Source organism: Rosa rugosa, chromosome 4 (assembly GCF_958449725.1).
Source record: "Rosa rugosa chromosome 4, drRosRugo1.1, whole genome shotgun sequence".
Taxonomy (NCBI): domain Eukaryota; kingdom Viridiplantae; phylum Streptophyta; class Magnoliopsida; order Rosales; family Rosaceae; genus Rosa; species Rosa rugosa.
In genome coordinates this window covers 20,573,493-20,598,946 of record NC_084823.1, presented here as the reverse complement: position 1 = coordinate 20,598,946, position 25,454 = coordinate 20,573,493, and the positions used below count along the sequence as shown (strand labels likewise).

Sequence of the window (25,454 nt, the reverse complement as noted above, 5' to 3'; positions counted from 1 at the left end):
AGAAGAGAACTAAAAGGAATACTAGCTACTAGCTAGCTTGATATACAATCCTAGCTAACAAGTAGGCGAAAAGCATGAAACTTAGGCCAACTCATCAAACTTGAAATCAATATATAAAATCGTCCAAACAGTGCCTGAACTTTTTCAGACTATTAATTTTCATACCTATATTTTGAAAAATATCAAAATGGTACCTGACCATTTAAGCCCGATCCAATTTTCATATCTAAGAACAGTAAAAACGTTAACCCCGTTAAATTTTCAGGGGTATTTTCGTCTGTTCAGTATCCATCTTCTCCAAACCAGACAAATATAAAAAGAAAACAAAAAAAAAAGACCTTGCCATGATTCGAACTCGGGCACTCTAATTCTCTTTTCAATATCTTAGCCACTGGGTCAACAACTGTTAGTAGTTAATCATCTCTTTTTCAATAAACTAAACCCAATAATGAATATGTTATTAATAACCAAGAACACCAAGAACTCCCAGAGGATGTTTACATGAAAAGTTTTTCAAGAATCAACCAGAGTCCAAACATGAAGACGCAATTAAGATTTCTGTTTTTCAATGCCAAAACTGACGGTCCCAAATGGGGATTTCTTAGCCGGAGATTCAAACAGGTCGGAAGAGAAAGGACCTTCAAACAGGTCGGAAGAGAAAGGACCCAAAGGAGAATTTGTTCTTTCGATTCCAGAAACGGCTTCAGGTTTTGGTGATTCAGAAGAGGGAAGAACAGAGGATGGCAGAGGAGGGATTTGAATCTTGAGCGACAGGAGGTGGAGAAGGGGTCGTCGACGTCATCGCAAGCGGTGCGTGAGGTGGATTGCGAGCTTGAGGGTGTAGATGATGCAACTGAAAACACCTGAAAAAGAAAATGGGTTTTGTCCCAATTTTAAGAGGTCTAGAGTTTATGTAGTTTGAGATTCCCTGAAAGTTATGGACGATATGTGGTTTCGTCCCAAAGGACCCATCTTCTACTCCTTCCTCAACCTCAGAAACCTTAACTCTAGGTGGAATACTAACCTGCTCCACAAACCCATAAATAATCACCTCCCAACAATAATCAATTCCCTCATCATCTTCATCCTTACCCCAAAACCCACCTGAAAGTTTCAACCTTTAAACCAAAATCACATCCCTAAAAATCAATTCACCCACAACAAAATCAAATCAAACCAACAAAAAGCCCCAAAAGTTACTCCACTTACCCTCTCTTCTCTCAGATGAGGAACCCAAGCCCCTCTGACCCACTCCCTATGAAGCCTCAGCTCATCTACCTCAAACTCAACTCTCTGCTTCACAAACCGAAAAAACACCTCGAACTAGATGACAGCCACTAGAACCTTTAGGCAGCAATTCCACAACTGAAGAAGAACCCATTTTTGACTGAGTGAAGATCTCTGTAAACTTATGAATTGAGTTGAGTTGACTCGCTTGCACACCGAACAAGTGAAGATATCTCTCGGACCCAATTTCAGAAAATTAAGAATCAAGAATCACTGTAATCGAAAAAAAAAAAAAATTGGGTCCCTATAAATGAAGGACCCAATTGCAAACCCAGTAATTCAAAGTAACAGTAATCAAAACCCAGACTTGATTAAGACGAAGGGATGACAATTAACTTGATTAAAATAGAGAGGTGTTGGTGATGGTTTCGGTGGAGGAGAAGGAGAGGATGGAGACGAGTGATGATTTTAGCCGCATCGATTTTCGAATGCGAGGGTGGTGCAGAGAAGGAAACCAGAAGAGAGAACAAAGCGTGAAGTTGCAGAACGATAGGAGAGACGTCGGAGAAGTTTGGAGAAGATGAATACTGAACAGACAAAAATACCCCTGAAAATTTAACAGGGTTAACGTTTTTACTGTTCCTAAGTATGAAAATTGGGTCGGGCTTAAATGTTCAGGTATCATTTTGATATTTTTCAAAATATAGGTATGAAAATTAATAGTCTGGAAAAGTTCAGACACTGTTTAGACAATTTTCCCTATATATATATATGAGAATAAATTCCAATGTTTATCTACTTTAACTAAGCACCTACGTACAGCTTGATAGAAACCACATAAAACATTGACCTACCATACCAAGAATTAGCATGTGTCGACAATTATGTGTGTGCCATCCACATCCAAGTTTTGACGCTGAAGAAATCATAAGGTTAACAAACAAAGAGAGTTTACGATGTGTATGTGGCTAGGTTTTTGACCATAATTAGTGGGAAACAAGGATAGAGTCAACTGGTACAACTTTTACAAATTTGCTGGGCTTTAATGGGAAATTATGTCTACTCGCTAGCTATTTGGTGGTGGTGATTGCCACGAACGTACAATTTAGTTAGTATAACTCGAATCATTGGTGCAAGATTATTTTCCGTGCAACTAATTAGCTGTCCAGGTACGTAGAAATACATACTTATTAAATTCCGTACAAATGTTCAAGAAAGTGTTTCAAGACAAGTAAGACAAGCAAGTACTGCTTATTAAGTTGTTTTTTTTCTTTATTTATTTGGAACAATTGATATAAACACAATGTTTTTAGAAAGCCAATTCAATTTACAAAGAAAATAGCAAGATAGTAAAAACCATTAACAGTAGGTGAGCTAGAATTCAAATATAAAAAAAAGAATTAATATAGAGTTAAAGTTTATCTCTATAGAAGCGACGTAAAGATGCCGTCACATTATCTTTTTTTTTTTTTTTTACATGGTGTTTGAGGCATTTTATGGAATAGTAAGAAGTGAAGTGTTTTGAATGACATCCTCCGACAATAATAATGCTATGAAAGATACCATCGTTAATAACCATCAAACTAATGTTAGTTTTTTCACTTTCCATCCCCTTTAAAATTTATCTTATCTTTTGCTTAATAAACACGGTTTTGAAATGCAAAGCTAGCACTCCAATTATCTCACCATTTGTGTTCCCAACTTTTCATACAGACTGAAAATGACATGAGGAATAAAGTAGATTATCAAGAAATGATGGAAATAATTGAGTCTCGAAAGTGGCTAATTGAGCTAATTGAACTTAATCAAGAGTGCAATAAAATAAGCTAGTTCATATACCCAACTCTCGTTTCTTTGGTTATTCTATTGAGATTCTACTTTCTACAGTGGCATCAAAGATTCTGTTGCTATTGGTGACATTTTGTCCTCATAAGGATTCTGCACTCAACATGCACCTGCCGACACCCTAAGCTAAGATTAGTAATTGCCTGATTGTTTTTTTCTTGTGCTGTTATTACCCTTACATGATAATTACTATCAAGACTCAAAAACTACTGGAGGTTCCATGGTAGATGGCATGATATGGTGGAAGAGGAGGAGAGCGTACGAAGAGTTTATCTTCCAAGCATTTTGAGAAAGCTCAATCGTCTCAAGCAGATATACAAGTTGAATTTATATATGCTCAACATGCATGCAAAGGGTGTCACGGGCTGCCGGATTCCGGCCACCGGTCGCCGGAATCCCGTCACTGACCGTCACCCACCGGATTTCTCTAAAAATCTCGTCGGAGGTCCCCAAAGAGGTCGTCGGAGATCTCATAGGTCGCCGAAAATGTTTATTGCCCCCAAATAGATCTTTATTGCCCCACAATAGAGGGGCAATAAACCTCTATTACCCCCAATAGACTTTTATTGGGAGGCAACAGAGGTTTATGAAACCTCGCCAGAAGTCTCCAAAGAGGTTGTCGGAGATCTCATATGGGGCCGGAGAGGTTTATTGCCCCTTTGAATAAACCTGTATTGCCCCCCAATAGAACTTTCTGTCGCCGGAATGGGAACTAATCTCCGTAAAATTAGACAAAGAAAACTTTGATTAAGGAAAAAAACGAGAAGATTAAGGAAAAAATGAGGAGGTTTATTGCCCCCCTGAATAAACATTTATTTCCCCCCAATAAACGTCAATTGCCCCCAAATAGATGTCTATTGCCCCTCAATAGACATTTAACAGACCTCTATTGTGGCATCCCATAGGTGGAATCCCACAGCGCCGTGACTCTGAGCCAATGAGAAACCGACATGTCAAAAACGACATCCCGATAACCCATTAACCCGAAACTGCAAGACCTTTTGGGTTTAGGTTGTTGGTTTACAAAACATTTTTCTTTGAGCAAATCATTATAGCAACCCAACAACATATTTTCAAAAGCGGAATTTAAAATCGGCTATGAACTTTGGGCTTACAATTCGGAGCCCAACTTTAGAAAACATTTCACTAAGTAACTTCAAGTATGAGAGATGCGCCCCAGGGTTACGGGCCTCTCGAATTTTTAGATAAGCGAGTAATGAATAAATAAATAAAAAATTAAATGAATTAGTGACTTTAAAGTCCGATAAAGCACTAAAACCTTAAATTGATAAAGTCAAAGAGAAATATGCCAAGTTGGACCATGTGCATCCTCTGAACACTCCCCGACCACATACTCAAAACCTACACACTGTTGTAGGGGTGAGCTTTCGTCCTCGCTTGCCCAATAAGGGCCGACCCTACCATGCTAGGTTTGAAAATAATATACTTGAAAAATATGTATTACATAGTATTGTGCACGTTTATAGAAAACATTTGAAAATGCGGCAACCACAAACATTTATTTTCTTTTATAAAGCATATGTAGTATGCTAAATCAACCTGAGCTCAGAGATACTCACCTGCAGGATTTCCAACTCACCTGTGACCGAAACTCTGGTTTCCTGTATACCCGGCAAACCAGGCCAACTGCCGATCATAGCCAAATCCATCAATATATTCCATTCACTTTCCTTACCGGCTATGGGCAGTGAGAGTGTCCATTTACTGGTCCAATGCCATATGACATCATTGTTGACTCTCTACGTACATTATTAAGGTGAGACGGGCTCGACACAACATATGGTCATATAGCCCCTCCGGAGGTTCACGGTTTCGACACCGTAGGAAGCATCACTCCTATCACTCTCAAGTCACAACAATCATATCATATCTCATCATAACAAGCAATGTCTAGCCTCGGTTTTCATTATTTCGATAATCAATAATTCAATGCAGTAAAAATCATCGAGGCATCGACTATGGCATCCATAAACACTTTTGCAGACAACATATATATATATACATATACACACACAAGAAAGCCACTAACAAGATAGGGACGGCTCACCCTACCTGGAATTGGAGTGCTCGTCCACATTTGGGTTCGTTCTCGACTTTCAATCTTTTGTCCAAATCCAAGTGCACACTCTCGAGTCCTTTTATAATAAAATCAAACCAATAAGTGACTTGATCTTATTATGACTTAATTCACCGTGCGACCAAAGCATTCATTTAATTTTCTTGAAGTCCATTCAGTTATCCCTTAATTGAAACGATAAACTAGAACTTGAGTTTGTAGAAAATTTTATTGAATTGATAAAATTGGTTATCCATTCCTAAATAATCCAAATGGTGCAGCATTTGAATCACTTAGAATATGGTAATCATACTTAATACTTTGATCTTTATTTCTTTAGCATTTTCACTTTAAGATACACATATGATAGTTTACCATTCCCAAATGATTTTGTTTACTATCTTCATTCCAGGATATGGTAACTCTTGAGTCCTTTAGTTGTAATTTAATTCACCAACATTACTAGTTTAACTTTCTCATTAACAAATTTTCCGTCCACGATTGTGATCACTCAAACTTCATAACATCATTCAACACATCATTCAACACATTGGGTTTTAATTCTCAATTACCACTGAATTAAACTCTTCAGCAAAATAACATTTCCAAGATTGATATTAGACACATCTTCTTAATCGACAAAACTAACTTTGTCCATACATTCAACCAATTTCATATAATCCACAACACAAATCTCAAAACATAACAAAGAGAGTGGTCAATTCCCTAAAATTTATGCATCAAGAATCAATTAACATAGTAATTAGAGTGCACCCATATGAAAATACATTATTTATCACTTGAAAATATGTTCATTACATCAAAATTGAGCTAGAGTTAGAAACCCTAGCTCCCAAAAGTAACTACTCACAACCCATATTCATGAACATCAAAATTACAAAATTCAAATAGAAAAGAGTAGAGAAGTGTAGGAGAAAACAATGATAGTCACAAATAGCTATGAAGCTAGCATGACTAGCCTTGAATTTCAACCCCACAAAATACCCAAATCTTGAATCTTGTAGAGATTGAGCCCTTTGATGGATCCTTGAAGCTTTGGATGAGTAGCCCTTCAAATCTCAAAACAAAATAGAAAGAAAAGAGGAAAAATGGAGGATAGGAGAGGAGAGTGAGAGCAGCCCAAAGACTGCCCCCAAACTGTGTGTGGCGCTGTTCTTCTGTAGATTCAAGAGGAAGAGGTGAGAGGATAGGGAATATATATATGGGTGTGGATGATGTCGCCCCCTGTTGTTCTCGGGTTGTCAACAAAACAAAAGGAAAGGACTAATGGATAGCTGCCACGTGGGTGGTGGTGATGAGCAGAGAAAGGAATGGAAAACATTTCCCACATGCATGATGGGTTGCTCAAATAATAGCTTAATTAATCCCTTAAGCTTCACATCCAACTCTGTTTTTTTTTTTTTTTTTTTTTTGAAAGGGGTTTGGAACCCAGCCTAGCTAGCTGGGAGGCTCAGCCCCACGTCCGGTTCCAGCTTCGTTTCTTTAATTAAACCAAATTTGGTTTAATTAGTTGTTAATTGTCCAGCTGCCACCATCCCCAGTTTAATTGAAGCTGCTGCCATTTCCAATTTTTGTCTCTTTTGTATATTAGTGAACAAGCTTCGCCCATTTCGGTGATATCAACTCAAGGTTGGCTTTTTGCCGTTTTGTCGAAAAATCATTTTGCTCCAATTTCGTCTCATTTTCTCTCGATTTCCGTAATTTCGCTTATTTCCTACAAAATAAATAAAAATAGATTAATTATATAATAATTGACTCGAGGATTAGCTTAATTCTAGTATTTTTAGATATAATTACACGTATAAAAATGCGTGTAATCATGAATGGCCATCGTTTGAAGCCATATTATGAAGCATTTAGGGAGATAACCGTGGAGGAAGAGGACCTACACATTGCGCCATCTCCTATGGATTAAGAAGGAAACTCCGTCTGGCTGAAAGACGTTAAACTCAAGCGCTGCTTGGGAGGCAACCGAATTCAGAAAAGTAGCTGTGGAGGAGATCATCAACGCAGATTTGCTCTCTTAAACTCTACCTTCTCTATTACTATTTTCTGATTATATCTATGTTGTTTGCGTTTATGGTTTTTGTTTTTAGGTTTTGTTGTGTTAATCATTCTGTTCACATGATAATTGTTCATTGCATGAGTTAATTTGTGTAACATTGAGGACAATGTATGATTTAAGTGTGGGGGGAAGGATTAATGCTTTGTAGTTAGTTTTTGTGGTTATAAAAAGAAAACAAAATAAAAAAATCAGAAAATTAGAAAAAGAAAAAAAAAGTGTGTTAACTTTGTCTTAGGATTTCGTTTTAGGTTTTTGTTTTTGTGTGCTTTGTGTGTTTATGTTTGAGTCAACATTGTTTTTGGGTTAATATCTTCTTCATCGTAGGCGTATCTTATGAGGATGTGATGTCTAAGGTCTAGTTTGGATACGAGAAGTGCTGGCAAAGGGTCTCGTCCCCTGTCAATCAAGTGAGCTGAGCTCCGCCAAAATCGCTCCTCTCTTCACCTGGTCATGTCTCAAAGGAATTACCGAAAGGAGAAGAGAAAAGACCCTAAGTCCAAAACGTTTTTGTCTTTTCTTTTTGCGTCATCTTTATTTTTGTTTTTGAGTCTTAGGTTGCCCTTTCAACTGTCTAGGATGATTTTATATCTCTGAAATTAAGGCTAAAAGATGATCACAAGATTGAGATAATGTTTGATGATATTCTTTGGTTAATTATGATGTATGAAAAGCATATGAATGTGTAGTAGATATGATGCAATGTTAACTTTGATACAGAATATGAACATGTTGATGATGAGTTTTAATTCATAAATAACCCTTGTGAGAATTTGAGCCATGTGCCCTTTCTTTGATGAGTGATAAATGAAAAAATATATTCTTGAATTTCTTGGCGATGCTTAGTTGATCGCATTATTCTTTCATTTGATTGATTACATACCATAGCTCTTTAATGGACTAGAGAATGCTAGAATTCACTTTTATACTTGTAAAAACTTTTATCAATATATATCCCTGATTTCGGAAAGGATTAAAGGCGCTTTAGGATTTATCACCATTGTCAAATAAGCTTGTGTCCATATTTATGCCCGTTGTGGGACTCCCCTAGTTTAACCCCTTTGAGCCTAATTTGAAGCATTTTCTTTCATCACCCTAAATATCTTTAACCCTTAACCTTAGTATAGTTACATCCTTACCCTTTGTTCTAAAGCTTAGTGGAGCTATTTTCGAGACTTTGCAAAGGAAGAAGGCGTCAAGTAAACATTTTGAAGACATGAAAAAGCTCAAGTGTGGGGGTAGACTTGTCCATAAGAAAATTATATGTAATTGCCGTGAAAAAAAAAAAGAAAAAGAAAAAATTTGAAAGAAAAAATATGTGTGTACGGCTAAGAAAAAAAAAGAAGGAAAAAAATGTTTATGTTTTATGAATTTTAGTCTCCTATACTTTGTGGATTTGGAGTTAACTTTGAAGTGAAGGCTCAGTCAAGGAAAATTGAAGCCTCTATGGATGCATGACGTTGAAGACATGGTGAATAGTCTCTCTACATTCACAAGTGCTCTACTTTGTTTTTAGAATACCTTTGTGATTTCCTTATCCCTTCGTTTCTTTTTAACCCTAAACCTTGGCCCCATTACAACCCTTATTTAAGACCTTTTTTATCCTTAAGATGGGGTAGCCTTTGATCTGTGGAGATGAGTTTATAACTGTTGAACTTATGGCTTGGGTTCATTCGTGCATGTAATTGATATCCTTAATTCATGAGATCTTTTGAAAAAAAATTGATTGATATATGTGCTTTTCGTTTCTTATATGTGAGCTACTTGTTTGAAAAAATATATATCATCTCTCACATATACTTGAGTGAATAAGAAGCTTTTAAACATACCCTTAAATTCTGAGAGAAGAAAGAGTGTTATATCCATTGTAAGGTTTGAATTATTACTTGTTTGATGCATGTTGAGCTCCAACCATCACCATTGTTACTCCTAAGTCTTACATGATTATATGTGGATTATATCTTGTAATTAATTTTCGAATATCTTGAAGATGTGATTTTTGGTTAAGTGTTATTCTTGGTGCCTTGAAACTATGAGATTGTTGAGACAAAAATGTTGAAGGGCATTAGAGTCATTGTCTTTGTGAAACGTTGGAGTCATGAACTTAGTTAATTTTTCATTGTTTTTGTCTTTGTTTTCGTTAGTTTTAGGTTATCTATACTTAGTTGTTTTCGTGTGTTTTGAGTCTTGTTGTGTGGAGTTGTTTTGATTTTGCTAAGGGACTAGCAAAAAGCTAAGTGTGGGGGTGTGATCGGACGAATATTCTCTATGTTTTTATTGCATTTCTCTCTACATTTTACTTAGTTATTTCCTTAACATTATCATTTCTAACTTACTTTGTTGTAATTAGGTACATTTGAGCTCCAAACGCAGGAAATGAGCTAAGAAGAGCTGGAAATGAAAGAATGAAGGCAAGGAGGAAATGTGGCTCAGAAATGGGAAAGAAATGGAGAAATGAAGCTTTCCTAATCCTACTAGGAAAATGAATCCTAGTTGGACTAGGAAACCTGATCACACTAGGAGTCCTGGTGAGACTAGGAGATGCTGTGGCTTCAAGATGACTCAAGATAGTTCAAGAATGTTCTAGAATGCACAAGGAATTTCGGCAATTGAAAGATTGGGCTTTGAAATTGTCCAATTAAGAAGCCTGGCCCAAACATTGAAGCATGTGACTTGCACATGAGTCTCTAGATCCTTCCATGACGTTTTGAGGAGTCATTGGTCCATTCTAGTTGATTTTTGCCGTAAGAAATACAAGGAATATCAAGAAGATCAAATATATTAGGGGATTATTTTCTGATTTCTTTGGAATTTTTTGGAGAGAAAATAGAGGAATAAGTATTGGATTATGACTCTACATACAAGGAAGCCGAAATATGGTCTACATACATGGAGAATTCGGCCAAGACTAAGGTGACTTGTTCTCTAATTCAAACGGTATTTTCTTATTGGTTGAATGATGTCACAAAGGGAGAATTCCTAGGAAACTCTACCCTAGGCTGTGCACTATAAAAGGGAGGGATGTTTGCCGTGTAAAATCATCATGAAACCCTGAATCAAAATCGCAAATACCTCCCTTTACTCTCTCAAAGTTTCGGCATCTCCAAGTGTTCAAGATTTTGAAGCCGTGAAGCAAGTTCATCCTCCATTCATCCATCCTTGCCGTGAGCCTCATTGTCCTCCACCACCTTTGAAGACCTTCTTGCGTTCTTGAAGCATCTTTAAAAGTGTAACCATGAACCTTAATCCTTGTTTTCGGTTTTCTTTATCTTGTAACTTAAAAATCGAATTCTTTAGCGTTCTTTGTTTTTTGGTTTTCTTGGATGTTGCGATTTCATGTGAGATTAAAGTATATGTTTTGATGTTTAGTTTCCAATAGCCTTGAAGCATGAATTCGTTTTAGGATTTTCAGATTTATAGTTTTCGATTTCTTTATATGTTCTTAAATGTTTGTTGGTTTTGTTCTTCAATCCCACCTATCATGTTTTCGATTTCTTTAGTGGCCACTTTAGGTTTCGAATTGCATGATTGAATCCATAATAAGATGCTAGCGTTCTAGGTCTTGTTAATTAAAGTGGAAAACCTATAATTACTTAGGTAAATCAACAAAGAGAATTGCATGCTTGATTAGCGTTCTAACATGTGTGTTTTTTTTAAATCAATCAAACTTTCAAAGTGCTTCTTGCGTTCATTGTGTATTGTTATTGGATTGATCACTCACTAGCTTTGCATGATTAATAGGGTTAACTATGGTGCGTTCATCTAGTTAATTTAACTAAGGAAAGTAAAAAGAACTTATGCATGCGTTCATGGTTTGTTCTTGATTGATTTCGTTCAAGTTGATATTTTGATTCGAAAATTATGATTTGTAGTCTTGAATTCGTGTTAAAGGTTGTTAATTTCATCAATGCATCTCAACCGTCCATCTTATCTTGATTCTTGGTTGATTGGTCAATGTAATTAGTTAGTTAGATAATTAGTTTAATAAAACAAATTTCGAAACCCCTCTTTAATTCTTTATAATTTTCGTAAATATTGTATACTTGTGATTAATATTCTTTTCTTTGACGTTTAAATGACAGGAGCACCTTCAATCTCTGGATAGAACGATCCCTACTTGCTATATACTAACAATTGTCAACAGGGTTAATTTTGAGAACTCATTTCGAGCTCATCAATAAAAGGGTAATCCTTCAAATACTCTCTCGTGTAATCCTGAGAAGCAGAGAAATGTGGCCCGCAGAAAAGAACATTGGTGGTTTTTTGCTCGACCGGTGGCTCGCGCCGTTGCCGCACAACACACCACAGGCAAGCATGGCCTTTACAAGGGGAAAAAAATTAAATAAATAAATAAATAAAATGGGTCAAGGGATCCAAAATCTTTTCCAAAATGTAGGTGACTCGTGACTCACCCCGGTTGACCTGCTTGGATTATCCGCTTGAATTTCCTTGGCACAAAAGCCAGTTTGAACCTGTTGGGTTGAGAATCTTGTGAATCCATGATGCTATGGTTTTTTGTTTTAACTTTGCGGAAGAGAAGACTGCGTATGAGCGAAGAGAGAAGACTGCGTATGAGCAAAGAAAAGAGCTGCCGTATCGATGGCTACCGGTCTTCCATTATGCGCAGACTGCTAGGGTTTTGATGGGAGTCAGGGCAAGCAAGCGGCAAGCGGAACGAATGGAGCAAGAGTTTTACACTAATGTTTTGGACTTGCTCCCTAGTAAACTCCCCTCTCCTTCTCTTTCTTTCATTCCTTTTATTTTCCTTTATTTTTATTATTATAAACATAAAAACTGTTTTTAAAAGTTTTACGACCCTACAAATTCCGAAATTCACTTTATACCAAAAAGAAAAGAAAAATATTCCCACGTTCAAATGTCCAATTTTTATCCTTAATTACTTGCGTTATACCCGTAAAATTTCCGGAGTAATAACCACGTGGTGTGGTGTGTTGGTCGAACGGCCTAGTCTGGAACCCCCAGCTCTAGCGTTCGAATCCCAGCTCCATCCCGTGGCCAGCAGATTTGAGGGATCCTTTGGATTCGTGCTTCTGCGGTGCAGTGGATTAGTCTGGCTTTCGCCGCAATGTCGGTGCAGGTGTCCTGGCACTGGGATACTACTGCATGGGTGTGTGATTTACTAACAGCTAACTACCTGATCAAAAAAAAAAAAAAAGTTTTCCGGAGTAATAATCAGGAACTTAATGTGTTTTTGGTCTCAAATTCCAGTAATTGAACAAAATTAAAGTAATTTTTAGAATGAATTTGTGTTTCTCAACAACTATTTTTTTTCTTTTTTATTTTTCTTTATTTAATTTTGGTATTTTACCATAATGACATTTTAAATGCTTTTTTATATGAATTAAATTTACTTTATTCAAAGGGGGTAAAGCCTTTGACACCATAGTGAGGGCCTCCATTTATAGTAGTAGTGATATAAAAAAATAGATGATGAGAACCCCGTCAAATCGGCTAAAGCCAACTGGCTAGCTCTTGGAGAGAAAAATACTAGATTTTTTTTTGAAACTCAGGCTACCATTAGAAAGAAAAAGAAGAACATAATCTGCAAAATCAAAAATGATATTGGCATTTGGCTATATGATCAATCTGACATCAGAAGTTGTTCTGTGTAAGATTTTATGAACAAATTCAGGAGTCAAAGAAATTTAGATGGTACAGAATTTATCGGTGCATGTTATAGAACCTACAATTTCTGAGGATGATAACACTCACTTTTAAAGCCAATAACCATTGGTGGCCTAAAAGCCCCAGGTCCTGATGGTTTAAAACGCCTTGTTCTTTTAGAAGCATTGGGAAATCATTTAGGGAAGTCTCTCAAACTTGGTTTTAGATTTTTATAACAATGTTTCTTCCCTAAAATTATTTAATTATACTAACATAGCTTTGAATCCTGAGGTAGCTAGATTCTCCGGAACTTGTATCTCATTTTAGATCCATTAGTCTTTGCAATGTTGCTTATAGCTCATGAGCTCTTCTCTGGCTTTAATAAGTCTACAGCCAGGAATGGAGCTATGAATTTGAAATAAGATCTTGAAAATGCCGATGACTATTTGGATTGGAATTTTATTAAAAATATCTTAACTCTTTTTTCTTTTCTTTTTTTTCAATCCTAAGTGGATTAACTTAATTATGGAGTATATTTCTTATTGATTAATGGGAAGCAGGAAGGAAACTTCTTCTCTTCTAGGGGAATTAGACAAGTGGATCCTTTGTCTCCCAATATTTTCATCTTGTGTATGGAACTTCTGATTAGACATTTGAATATATAAGTCCTCTACTAGGACAAAAAATCCTGTTGGTCAGCTTTCCTCTCACAATGGTTACTAGAATTTCAAACCTCATGTTTGCTAATGATTATTGTTTAATTTTTGGCAGGGTCTCTCCTACTGCGGCTAGGAATATTAAATCAATACTCAAGAAGTTTGCCAGTGCTTCCCTAAAATTAATTTCGATAAGTCCTCCATTTACTTTTCCTCTATGATAACTTCAAATGTTAATTAAAATGAATATATTTGCTATTCTTGGTATCCATCATAGATCATGTATTGGAAAATATTTTGAAATCCATAATATTGTTTTTTGGAATGATCCGATGAATACTTAAAAGCTTCTTTTTAGAATTTCCCAAAAACTTAGTGGCTGGAAAAAATGTACTTTGTCAAGAGCTGGTAAAATACTCTGATTAAATCAAATTTAGCTACTATTCCTAACCATATTATGTCTTGGTTTAGATGTCCTTCAAGGTTACTAAAATCATTGACAAAAGAGATGAGCAATTTTTTGGGGGCAATGATTCTAAAAGTCCTCCAGTTGCTTGGAACCAGGTTTGCTTGCCAAAGAGCCTGGGTGTCTAGGTGTTAGGTCCTTTGCATTTTCCATTAATGCAGTTTTAGCTAAGCTTGGTTGGAAACTCTTAACTGATAATGATAATTCGTGGGTTCAATTAGTAAGAAAGAAATATTTGAGAAAGCTTTCTTTCTTTTTTTTTTTTTTTTATCTTAAGAAGCAAGCTAATCATTCAATGACTTTTTTTTTTTTTTTTTTTGAGATTATTGACTTAGAAAGGTATATTTGATTCTCGTGATCTTATCATTAAGGGTATCTGCTGGATAATTGGCTCCGGTAAGGACATAAAATTTTGGACCTTTAATTGGGTGTTTGATTGTCCTTAATTTATACATCTTTTGGATACCAAGGCCATTGTCGATTTTAATGAATTTGTAAGTGATTATACTTATGGAAACTGGAACTTGGAAAAGCTAGCCCTTTTCCTAGATCAAAATACAATTGATTCTATTATTAGCATTCGTATCCCGGTCTTTGAGTTTAAAGACGAGTTTGTTTGGGGTCCTGCAGCAGACCGGAATTTCTCCATCAAGTCTGCTACTTGGCTGCAATGCAATTCTAACTATCATAGTTAGACTCCTATTTTGAACAAAGTTTAGAAACTTAATCCCTCCCCTCCACACACACACACAACAAGTCAAAAAATTTGTGAGCGTAGAACTGATATTCTGTTTCTTCTTTTGGTGTTTTGGAGATTGCTATTTGCTACTGCTCTTGGGGCCATATATTCCTCTCAAATTTTTTCAGATAAATTCTGTCCGCTCAGAGTATGACTAAATAAGTACTGTTTGGCGCAAAAACCAGTTGGCTTGCAAACTGTCTCTTTTGAGCGTGTGCGCAGGCGTGCCAGCACCGTGGGGTGCAGTCTTCGGGGTAGTCCCTTGACCTGACTTCTTCTTCAAGCGTTTGTGGACGAGGAGAGCACCAACCTCGCCACAAGGTTCTTCTCTAGCCTTACGGATAAGGACTTTCTGCCTTACAGATAAGGACTTTGGGTGTGATCTCTTCGCGTCACCGAATCGATACTTAGTATTGCAGACTAAGCAGAGCAATCACTGGGAAGTTTGGAGAAAGCACGAGTTGCGCTAAAGCGTGACTTTAGCTTCGCTGGGTTGCGAGGGCGTTACCATTGCTTCGCTGGTAGTAACGGTGGCGGTTGCGCTCGCAGTCGGCTCCTGGGGAGACTGGGACTGGAAGTACGGTCGCCGGGTTGATCTGGTGATGCTGACAGTCGGCTCTTGGAGAGACTAGGACTGGCGGGCGGTCACCGGGTTTCAACAAGGTTGAAGGTTTGCTCCGGAGAGGCTTTGTAATCGCTAGGATTGATTGATATGAGAGAGGTCCCTTCTTCGTCCTTGAAACCTGGCATATATATCTAGGGTTTCGACTGTTCCTTATCATAGAAGGGATATTGATTGAAGTTTCCTATTCAATCCCCGCTACCCGACTCCAATAAGGTTTCGTTTTCCTCATGGATCACGGAATGGGTGAAGCTGTAACCCAAACCCGAGTAGGCTTATTTTTTGGCCGCAAGTATCGGCCCGCTATGCTAAATCCACTAAAGGATTTTGCCAAAATTACTTTTGGGCTCAAACAAGTACAAATAATGGACTTGGATACTTCTGAGCTTTTCAACTACAATTAAGCTTCATGGTTGTGGTTTAGTTTGCTTAATATTTGACAATAACCTGAATTTTATTTCACCATGCGGCCAATAAACTCAGTGCTTTATAGGAGAAGTAGGGTGAACTGGAGACAAAAGTGGGAAGTTTAAACATTGAATTCAAATCATTCCCCAGCTTCTAAATGTTGATGATTCATTAATTGTATAACAAATACTAGTCCGGGGTGACTTTGTGAAACAAAAATAAATGAAATAAAAAAAAGAAGAAATTTTAAAATAAAAGAGTTATTTTTTTTTTTTTTTTTGAATAAAAGAGTTATTGAAGAGAACCGTTTGCAGAAAGAAAACGATTCATCTTTGTTGTTAATTTGTTTGTTATCGTAATTATAGAAATCATATAATTGTTGGTCCTAATGTCTCTTTCAACAAGGCTAGAATTTGCTATCAAGTGGAGTCCATTAGTTCCTGAATTCGAATGACATCAGACACACCCATATATTACACTGAACGCCTGGAACTTTTAACAGTCTCAAGATTCTTCATCAGCTCATCTCAAGATTGACCTGAACATCCTCATGACTTGAGCTGCGGGGGTTTACGTCTACACTCCCATTGCACAAGTTGGTTGACGCCTCGAATCAAAGCAATATTGCACAAACTTGCTGAATTCATCCATTTGTTCATGCGGACCGCAGACAGTAATAACATTTTGTTATTCAACATGCAAGTAAAGATCATTATATTACTATAGTCTGAGAATACCCAGAAAAAAACAATGTAAACCATCCGAATCACCAGGGAACAGTATTCCTTACACTAGTCCTGACATCACAGTTCATGACTCTTGCCATTTCCCGCACCACAGGGAACAATTCTAGTGAAGTATTCCCCACAGCAGCAACAGTGTAATAATACTATTCATTTACAGAAAAAATAGGATAAAAAATTCATAGTTCTCACTTAAACTGGAGGAAGATTAGTGAAAAGATGTACAAATTTTATCCCTCAAAATTACAAAGGAACAATCACTTACGTTGAGAAATACATTACATTCCGCCGTTTCAGCAACTGCCTGCATCCAAATTATAGTACCAAATAGTTGGACACAACAACTAGCCGGAAGAACCAAAAATCTGCATACCTATCATAATTTAAAGTTAAATATATATGTCCTGCATCCACTCAGTAACAAGCAATTCGGACACTTACCTGTAGGGAGTGGCGAAGACATTCCCATCATATAAGGTATTCCTCCTGCACCCAATAGAAGAGATCAGATGGCAAAAAAGTGAGCTTTAGCACATCTAAAGCATTGCTAATTAATCCCACCACATCCAAACTATACTACACAGTACGCTTCCAGAAACATATTTGATAAGCAGACTGACAAGTTAGATTTGTTTGATAAAAATCAACAATACTCACCTCACTGATCCCAAAGTCTGAGCAAATCCCACCTTCTTGATTCCCAATTTTAATTAGGCAAGTTTGCATACTACCATCCAATATTTCTATTGCCTGAGGTTAACATGTCATTCACTTAAATCAAAAAACTAATACAAAATAGCAAAAATTATGTCTCAATTATGTGCTTATTGTCCAAGATTCATTACATCCAACAGCCTAACAAAATATAAGGAAGTTACATCTAAAGAGAAAAATTTATTACCATACTATGACTTAGAAATAGAAGAGACCATTTGAACTTATAGAATGGCTCCTTAATAATTAGATTAGAAGGCAAGAAAAAAGGATAAGCCATTGTACCAGAGATACTGGAACATGAGTTGTTGACAAAAGTTCAAGTAGCTGGAAAGCCTTGTCAATGATATCTGGCTCCTTAGTACATCTCGTTGTGATGAATGCCATGGAATCCTTCTCCTGAAGGAACAATTACATATATACATCAAAACTATAAATGTTCGAAACACAGCTGATTTAGTCTACAGTAGATTTTATAAAATAATAATAATAGTAATAGTAATAGTAATAATGATAACAAATCTGCAAACAGAACATATAAAAAGTTATTTATCATGACATACCAGAGTACATGAAATGCCATAGTTAATTAGGGAAGACTCCAGCATCGACGAAGCTTCTAGCAACTTTGCTGCTGAACAAATAAATGCAAATGCTCATAAAAAGGAAAGTATGAGTTCCTTTTAAATAATAAGTAGCCTCTTGGCACATACTATGTCCGTACTAATCGGCTCTTAAAAGAAAATGAAAAAGGGAAAGGAAAAGGAAGTGATCGAAAGAAATGAAAATGGCAGTTTTTTCCCCCATACAAGCAAACTGCATTTATTGGGTTTATAAACTTAACCACCTCAGGATGTATAAGATAATAACAATAAATCCCAAGGTCAACAACTAATCAAAAAAGTTCAAATGCAAATTAATATAATAAGACCTGTGTTTAGTGTTCTTTCAAGCTAAACTAAAGGTAAACTAATCCTAAAGGGGTACGGATGCCACTAGACAATGAGAACATTTCACTAATAAATAATTTACTTATTATTAGGAAAAGCATCTGGAGTACACATTGCATGCAGCAACTCAATGTAGTTATCCAACCTATGTCTTTATATGTACAGTTCATGTGAGGAAATTTTCAAAGTTATGCTGATTCACCAAACAGGAGGAATTAATAGGTTTGAAAACCAAATTTTAATGGGTAGCTATGAAGAATGAGAACCACTGAGCAGCCCAACAACAAAGGAGATTACACGAAAAAGAGAGTAAGGCACCTCGTTTTTCATGGAGTAACGTATAGAGAGAGCAGACTTCAGGCATGCTATCTCTGAGAAAAAAAGGGGCAGACCTCACCATCTGCATGTGCTTGGCATGTGGATCCTCAATACGTTAATGTGTTGTGAAACTTTCTTTCGTTAGGGGGTTTGAGCTTGTTAGAGGGTTTGAGCTTCTTACAATACAGGGTTTGAGATTGTTACAATGGGGGAGCATGCTAACCCATAGGCATGTTCAACAAGTGCATGAAGAATTTATCCATTTTGTGAACGTCATTACCAACCAAATATATGAAAGATATGTTGTAATCAAATAACTCAAAACTCTCAAAGTAAAGATGACTCGATTAAAAAAAGCAGTAAAATTAGGATTGGGCAAAGATACTTCAGATATAATTAGGTAAAAGTAGCACTCGTTATAATCAGCCCCCTCAACTGGAATAAGTTTTGAACCTGAAGTATGATTCCATAAAATAATATGCTCAAAAGCTTCCATTGATGCACAATCTGAAATCCTTGAATTTACCCTACTAAATCATAATCCAAGTAAGCAGCTGCTTCATAAAGACAATTCGCAGCTTCTGTCGCCTTAAAACTGAATTAATGCTCTAGGTGGAATACATATTCTGTCAAGCTCTGCAATTTACTGGGATTCAGTTTCTGCTCAGTAATAATAGGCTGCTTCTTCACAGTAATCATTTGTGAAGCAGGGTCCACAATCCAACCTTGCTGTCGTACGTCTGCATACGAAAATGAGATCTCAATAATTTAACCAAAAAATAAGCCATAGACTTTTCATTTGGATAACAGGCCTAAACAGTAATAATGCAATTAACTGGAAAGTCATCGAACATGATTTTTCGTTTTATAGAAGGAACAACTCATTAATCATGATAAGAGTGTCGTCATCATGATCAGCCATCAAACACTAGCGACCTTTCTAGCTAAAGTAACTGCTTTCAAAGGGACAATAAGATCAAGAACCAAAAACTATTATTAATCTAGGTTCCTATATTTCTTTAGTTTTCTTGAAGATGATTTCCTATATGTATGCAGCAGACTTGTATAAATGACAACAGAGCAACCAAACCCACCAAAAATAGGCCTTTATAATATTACCCACAATAATATTACAACCTGGGTACAACTGACTAGAGCCAACTCTACATCTGCCTCTGATCAACAGCTTGCTTAGGACATAAGGGCAAATAGACTCTGAATATCCAAAAGTCTCATAGCTTCAAAGAAATGTCATGAATTGTTTCCCATAGATAACCAAAGTCTAACAATATTATTATCTTTTTAGATGTTGATATTTTTCTTCTTTCAAGCTTAACCCAGAGCAATTTGGTAACAGATATATTTGAAGGAAAAAAAAAAACAAGAAGAGGAAGAAGCTTACAATTTCTGGCATCATCCTCATTCATGCCCAAAAAGAGAGCTGTATCTTGGATGCTTATTGTAGAATAAGCAGACTGCAGCAGCTGAAACATCTTCTTGGTGTAAAGATCTGCAAGAAGTTCAGAAGAAATATAATGATGACATGAAGTGCATAACATAAGAACTAGCTCACTACAAGTTACCATATACACAACTTCAGAAAGTTATATGCAGGAATTACATCAATAATTAGAAGACCATACAGATTTTGTTATTTGTTCTAAATTCAACCAGAGATTCAGGATTGCATTATGCAAGTCAACCCCATAGAACTTAACAACAGAGATTGAGGACTGCATTATGCAAGTTGACCCTATAGAACTTGTAAGCATGATGTAATAGATTGAGAGTCCGACAATATTGTCCAGAATGGAAATTGAAAAGTACTTGTGACCAAGTGTGTCATTTATCATTCATGAGGAAAAAAAGGACCAAAGAAAAAAACCCTGTATCTTGACTCTGATAATTTGATCAGCTAAAGCATCATCCCATGACACCACTAAATATGCTGATGTATTCATCTGTAGCACCAACAAATATTAAGAGGTGAAATGTTGTTTGTACTTTTACTTCTTATGCAGATCTTCAGATGCAGCTAAATATTCCCAAATTTTGGCAGCGCCGTAACCCATAATGAACTCTTCACAGAACACCTACCCTCTCAGGGGAAGAAAATATTCCAATGTAAAAGAGAACAAAGAAAAGGGTGTGAAATAACATTCCAGTCACGTGTGCCTGTGAGTTCCACAGATTATTCTTTAGAGAAAAATTCACACAAACAAATCTAAAACACACTTCCATTTGCATCATAATCATATGAACAATAATCTTGCAATCGTAAGTTCAAAGAAAAGAGAATAGAATTCAAAAGACACATTTATGACCAGTGCGTTACCATATTAACAATAGAAACACGTTATATAGGATGATGTCCTAAGGTCAGCATAAATTCAAGATTAACACTCAATTCTCATCTCATTATGACCTCAAATAATTCATCTCCAAACTCCTGCATCCAAATAAGGCTTCATTCTCTATAAATTCTCTCCAGCAAAAACAAGAAAGCTTCTGATCTAATATCCAATTCAACAAGAGTCCAAACAACGCACACATCAACTCTCCAACAGTCTTCTAATGCCCTTGCCAAAGATATGAGGGACTACAATGCATAATATCGTTTCTCACATACAGAAAAGGCACACTCTGTAGCCCATGGAGTCGCACAAAATGATCAATATCTTAGGTCACCATAGTCCAACACAATGTTAGCCCAAAAATCAACATCATAATAAGAAAGTTAAAAAGGCTAAATAGCTGTGGAGCATTACACAAACTGAATTCAAGTCTAGTTTGAGTATTACTTTCTTGATTTTTTTTTTCTTCTTTTGGTTGCGTGTCATGGCATCATAATTGCCCTTGCCAAAGACTCATAATGCCCTTGACAAGGCATAACTATACTTGAATACTTCTCTACTAGCCAGAGAAAGGGTTACCAAAACAGACGAGATTTTATGGGTAGTGAGTTGCAAGAGATTCACCAAGAAAAGAAAATAAGTCACCACCTCCTTGTGTCAACTTCGAGATGGGGAAGAAATTCATCATCAACCCATACAGGTAAAAATAAATAAATAAATAAATAAAATCCACACAAATTCCAGTGAAAATGAAGACTTTATTTTGAATTAGAGTTCCCCATCTTGACATGGCAGTTGTAAATAAGTCATTCAAAGTTACTCCTGTCTAATGGCCTTACAACCAAAATCCATTGATGATTTGATAACCTGACCTTTCCACTTGAAATTTAAAAAAAAAAAAAAATAGTAATAATAGAAAGCCAGCCATATCCGTTTTTTCTCAAGTTTGCTTCAAAATACAACAACTTAGTACATATTTGAAAATGTTTGAAGAAATAGTCCCAAGCATATATAAATTTATTGCACGATAGACGGGGGTCTTTGCTAGAGGTGTGAAAGTTTTGATATTTATCAACACAGGTTGGGCCTTATTGCTTTAAGAGCTTTAAGAGAAATACGTGCATCACACATAAGGCTACAACTACAAGAACGTTATATGTATAGGTGACTTCATAAACCCACTTTAGCCCCAGATTTTCTGGAGTACTTTCAAGTTCCAAGATAAATAATAAGAACAAATGACGCGGATTTGCTGCCTACTCAGACCATATCCTTAAAATCATAATCAACATAAAAGTAGCGCTTCCTAATTCACAAAATAGCAGCTGAAAAGCGCAGGCGAAGGGAAAAAGAAAACCATTATTACTTCTTCAGTAGCAGAGGTTGAGCTGGCAAAGAAGTGAAAAGAGCTGACAACTCCAATGTCTAAAAAGTTTAAGTTATCATTGAATCATTGATCATAACAAACTTTCTCAACTCCCGCAAAGGAGACAAAAAAAAAAAAAAGCAAACTAATTCAAAGCATTATAAACTATATAGAAAAAGCTTATGTCCAATGTCAAGTGAAATTCAGAAATCATCAATACAAGAGTCAATTCTTCAATAATCCTTGGGAGTATAAATCATTATCATGCTACTGTTATGAATCATTATACAAATAATGCTGAAACTATGATTATGACACATGTAGAAAACAAGTAACACTAATGCACAGGTTGTGATCTCGAGAAACTTGCCTGAAAAGGCCGCAACAAGACCTTGAGCTTCCTGACTCCAATCAAATCCACGAATAGCTTCATACACGCCCCCATAGTCCCGCACCCAGAGCTTCTGACCAATTTTCCAAGCAGCCTGCACTTCCTGCTGGTTATCTTTGACCGCAGAAGGCATCGACTTCCAAAGAAACCTCATACTGTTACTGCATTATCACCACCCACAATCGAAATTCTAAATAACACGAAATCCAGCAATACAGAACAGCAGAAACTGGCAAAGCAACACTAATTCCAAACCGAAACATTGCAAAGCAACATGCAATTAGAAAAAAACAAAACAGCAAAGCATTATTTAGCCGCTAAAAATTAAAGGAAAATTACAACAAAGGGGTCCAAAGCCACCTAATTCTTCAGAATCCGTTTACAACACACAGGTCTAGGGTTCGAGAGCTCAAAACTGTAATCTCTGAAATTACAAAGTGATTGAAAGAGAACAAAGGGGATTGAAAGAACATACATATCGCCGGCGTAAATGTGACCGAGAAGATGAATGGCGTAGGGCCAGTCTTCCTGGAAAGAGACGCCCTCCGCCGCGACCTGTACGATCAGAGATTGACCTCAGAACGAGAATCCAAGCCAAAAAAAAAAGTGCGGGATGTTTTAGGGTTTGAAAGCGAAAGCGAAATCGAACCTGAAGCATGATTTCGTCGCAGATATCGGCGATTCTTTCATACGATTTGGAGGCCAAGGCCTCGGAGAGTGGAGAGAAATCCATCGCTGCTATTCTCCGGGCTCTACTCACTATTTTTCTTACTGCCCCCACTTCAATAAACAGTGGAGATATAAGGGAATACGCCCTACGTAGAATGCGCCCCAAACGGATGTTAACGGAGGGGCAAAAAGGTCATTAAATGTTTCACAAACGACAAAGAAGTTGCAGTGGGTAAAAAACTCTTTACTGTGGCACCATCACTCTCAACGGAGGGGTGAAATGGTCATTTAAAATTGGGATCTCACGTGCCACTCAGCCGCCTAATCGAAGAGGAAGGCCCTGAGATCGATCTCAAACTCGCAAAGTACACAGTACAGACTGAGACTGACACACCCACATCGGTTGACGTTGAATGAGAACTCGGAGCTGGAAGAACAGTCGGTACGGTGGAGGAATGACAAACCCAGAAGCTATTACCGTATTGCCTCAAACACCTCCTTGGAAGGGTCTCATGACTCATCTTCCTCCGAATCTTTGTAATTGGCTTCGATCATAGTTTGAATCTTTGGCCGCTTAAGCGTGTCTTCTCCCTTTGCTCTCCTTTTCCAAACTTAAAGAATTATGTGTTTATGAATTCAACCAAATCAACTCACAGCACAAATCAAAACTAGCAAGTTACAAATGAAGATCGAAACTGCCACCGCGACTGCACAACTTACCCAAGATCATCAACTCAGCTCGGCCAACCATGTGGGTTCGACCTATCATGCTTCCGAGTTATGGGACCAGGATAGCTACCGGAGAAAGTCAGAAGTCCGAAATTGCTACCGGAAACCGAAATCACAGTAAAAATCCCAAGCACCCAAAATACAGTCTCTCCAAAACTTAATCGAATCGAACAACTACTTACAAAAACGTGTAGAGAACGAGGAGTAGACCAAATTCCGTATAACATGCAAGATGAACCGCCGCCGGAGTCGCCGGAAATTGCTAGAAAACTAGCCGGAGTTGCAGCGGTTTCTCGACGTCGTACCGTTACCGATTGGATGATCTGAGGTCACGGCTTGCACCTCACCGCCAAGATGGTTCAATCGCCACTGGTCCGTCGACCTGAGGTGGCCGGAATCGAGAGATGAGGTCGCGTCAAGTTTCAGCGTCGCCGGTTCGTGAGATCGGGTTCGAGACGCTCAAAGATTCTGGGTCGTACGATCCCGTCTGGTCTTTAATACCCCTTCCTAAAGTGAAGTTCGACGGTTAAGATCAAGCGATGAATAATTTTAATGGCTCAGATTGCACCGCGATGATTTCTATTTTTCTTAAATGATTTTCCATAATTTCAAAACTTCAAAAAATCACTATAAATATCTTGGGTATGCGAAAAAATTTCTGAAAATTCCTACGAAATCATCGTGTCGTGTACTTTATTATCTAACTTTTAAATCAAGGATTTCACCTTGAGAACTTCTGAAAATATTCTCGAGCACCTTTTATAATTACCGTGATTGTAAACTCAATCTCAACTAACTGAATTTCTACTTCTTATATATTTTCCAGGGCTCATAGTATACTATCTGATACAATTAATAAACAAGTTAGACCATATTAGTAGACATATAAGGATTTTGTGGGATCCAAATAATCGAAATTGAAAATCAATAAATTTGACATTGAACAAAACGGTCAACCATTTATATGCTAGTACTTATCGAAGTGGAGTGAAACCACGAGAAGATAAATTTTCTAAAATTTTTACATTGGTGGATATAGCTTATGTCCATGAGAGTGTGAGAGCTGACAACTTGAAAAAAGTTGTGTATAAGTGGTTATGTGCATACTAGTTTTATGTGTATTTAGGGTTTACGGTTGATCACGTAGATCGAGATCCAAACTACGACGAAAAAAATTAAAATTTTGACCATAACCATTTCTTTCTGTCATGAGAATATCTAACGGTCGAATTTGATAAATTTTATCTCCTCCACCTTGTTTGTCATGGAAGTTATACATTTACATGGAACTAATAAATTAGACTACATTAGTAGGCATGTAAGCATTTTGTGCGATCCAAATAATCGAAATTGAAAATCGATCAGTTTGACATTATCCATCTATTTATAGTGTATTATTAGGTACTGTGTAAAAAAATTAACTCAATCCCTCATCATTTCGACATTAAATAAAGCGGTTAACCCTTTGTAGG

General features: G+C 36.9%; 2 protein-coding genes across 7 annotated transcripts; both read right to left on the bottom strand.

Moving 5' to 3' along the window:
- Positions 1-16,447: 16,447 nt before the first annotated feature.
- On the bottom strand, positions 16,448-18,578 carry LOC133706992 (uncharacterized). Of its 6 annotated transcripts, none has more exons than XR_009844858.1 (7): positions 18,474-18,578; positions 17,769-17,839; positions 17,491-17,604; positions 17,149-17,241; positions 16,933-16,977; positions 16,757-16,864; positions 16,448-16,637 (listed from the first exon to the last, which is right to left on the bottom strand). XR_009844858.1 is itself a non-coding variant. In XM_062132537.1 (6 exons), exons 1-5 carry the CDS (start codon positions 18,559-18,561, stop codon positions 16,960-16,962), a joined length of 384 nt encoding a protein of 127 aa, XP_061988521.1. In that variant the 5' UTR covers positions 18,562-18,578; the 3' UTR covers positions 16,448-16,864; positions 16,933-16,959. The 6 variants fall into 6 exon arrangements, 3 of the variants coding, with proteins under 3 accessions (XP_061988521.1, XP_061988522.1, XP_061988523.1); XR_009844859.1 differs by having other exon boundaries at positions 16,757-16,856; XR_009844856.1 differs by having other exon boundaries at positions 16,757-16,795.
- A 336-nt stretch (positions 18,579-18,914) lies between these two features.
- Positions 18,915-23,374, bottom strand: LOC133707324 (COP9 signalosome complex subunit 8). Its single transcript, XM_062132879.1, has 5 exons — positions 23,234-23,374; positions 23,060-23,139; positions 22,564-22,745; positions 19,876-19,983; positions 18,915-19,213 (listed from the first exon to the last, which is right to left on the bottom strand). Exons 1-5 carry the CDS (start codon positions 23,315-23,317, stop codon positions 19,074-19,076), a joined length of 594 nt encoding a protein of 197 aa, XP_061988863.1. The 5' UTR covers positions 23,318-23,374; the 3' UTR covers positions 18,915-19,073.
- Between the last annotated feature and the right edge of the window lie 2,080 nt (positions 23,375-25,454).

What these genes read in the sequence shown, in the direction of transcription:
- LOC133706992 (XM_062132537.1), bottom strand. Translation starts at nt 18,561, where the DNA reads ATGCAGATGGTGAGGTCTGCCCCTTTTTTTCTCAGAGATAGCATGCCT. An exon ending in GTTACTCCATGAAAAACGAG is followed by an intron (nt 17,840 to 18,473) that starts GTGCCTTACTCT and finishes TTATTTGTTCAG; the next exon opens with CAGCAAAGTTGCTAGAAGCT. An exon ending in CTCATGTTCCAGTATCTCTG is followed by an intron (nt 17,242 to 17,490) that starts GTACAATGGCTT and finishes TGTTAACCTCAG; the next exon opens with GCAATAGAAATATTGGATGG.
- LOC133707324 (XM_062132879.1), bottom strand. Translation starts at nt 23,317, where the DNA reads ATGGATTTCTCTCCACTCTCCGAGGCCTTGGCCTCCAAATCGTATGAA. An exon ending in CACATTTACGCCGGCGATAT is followed by an intron (nt 22,746 to 23,059) that starts GTATGTTCTTTC and finishes GTGATAATGCAG; the next exon opens with TAACAGTATGAGGTTTCTTT. An exon ending in TCTTGTTGCGGCCTTTTCAG is followed by an intron (nt 19,984 to 22,563) that starts GCAAGTTTCTCG and finishes AACTTCTTGCAG; the next exon opens with ATCTTTACACCAAGAAGATG.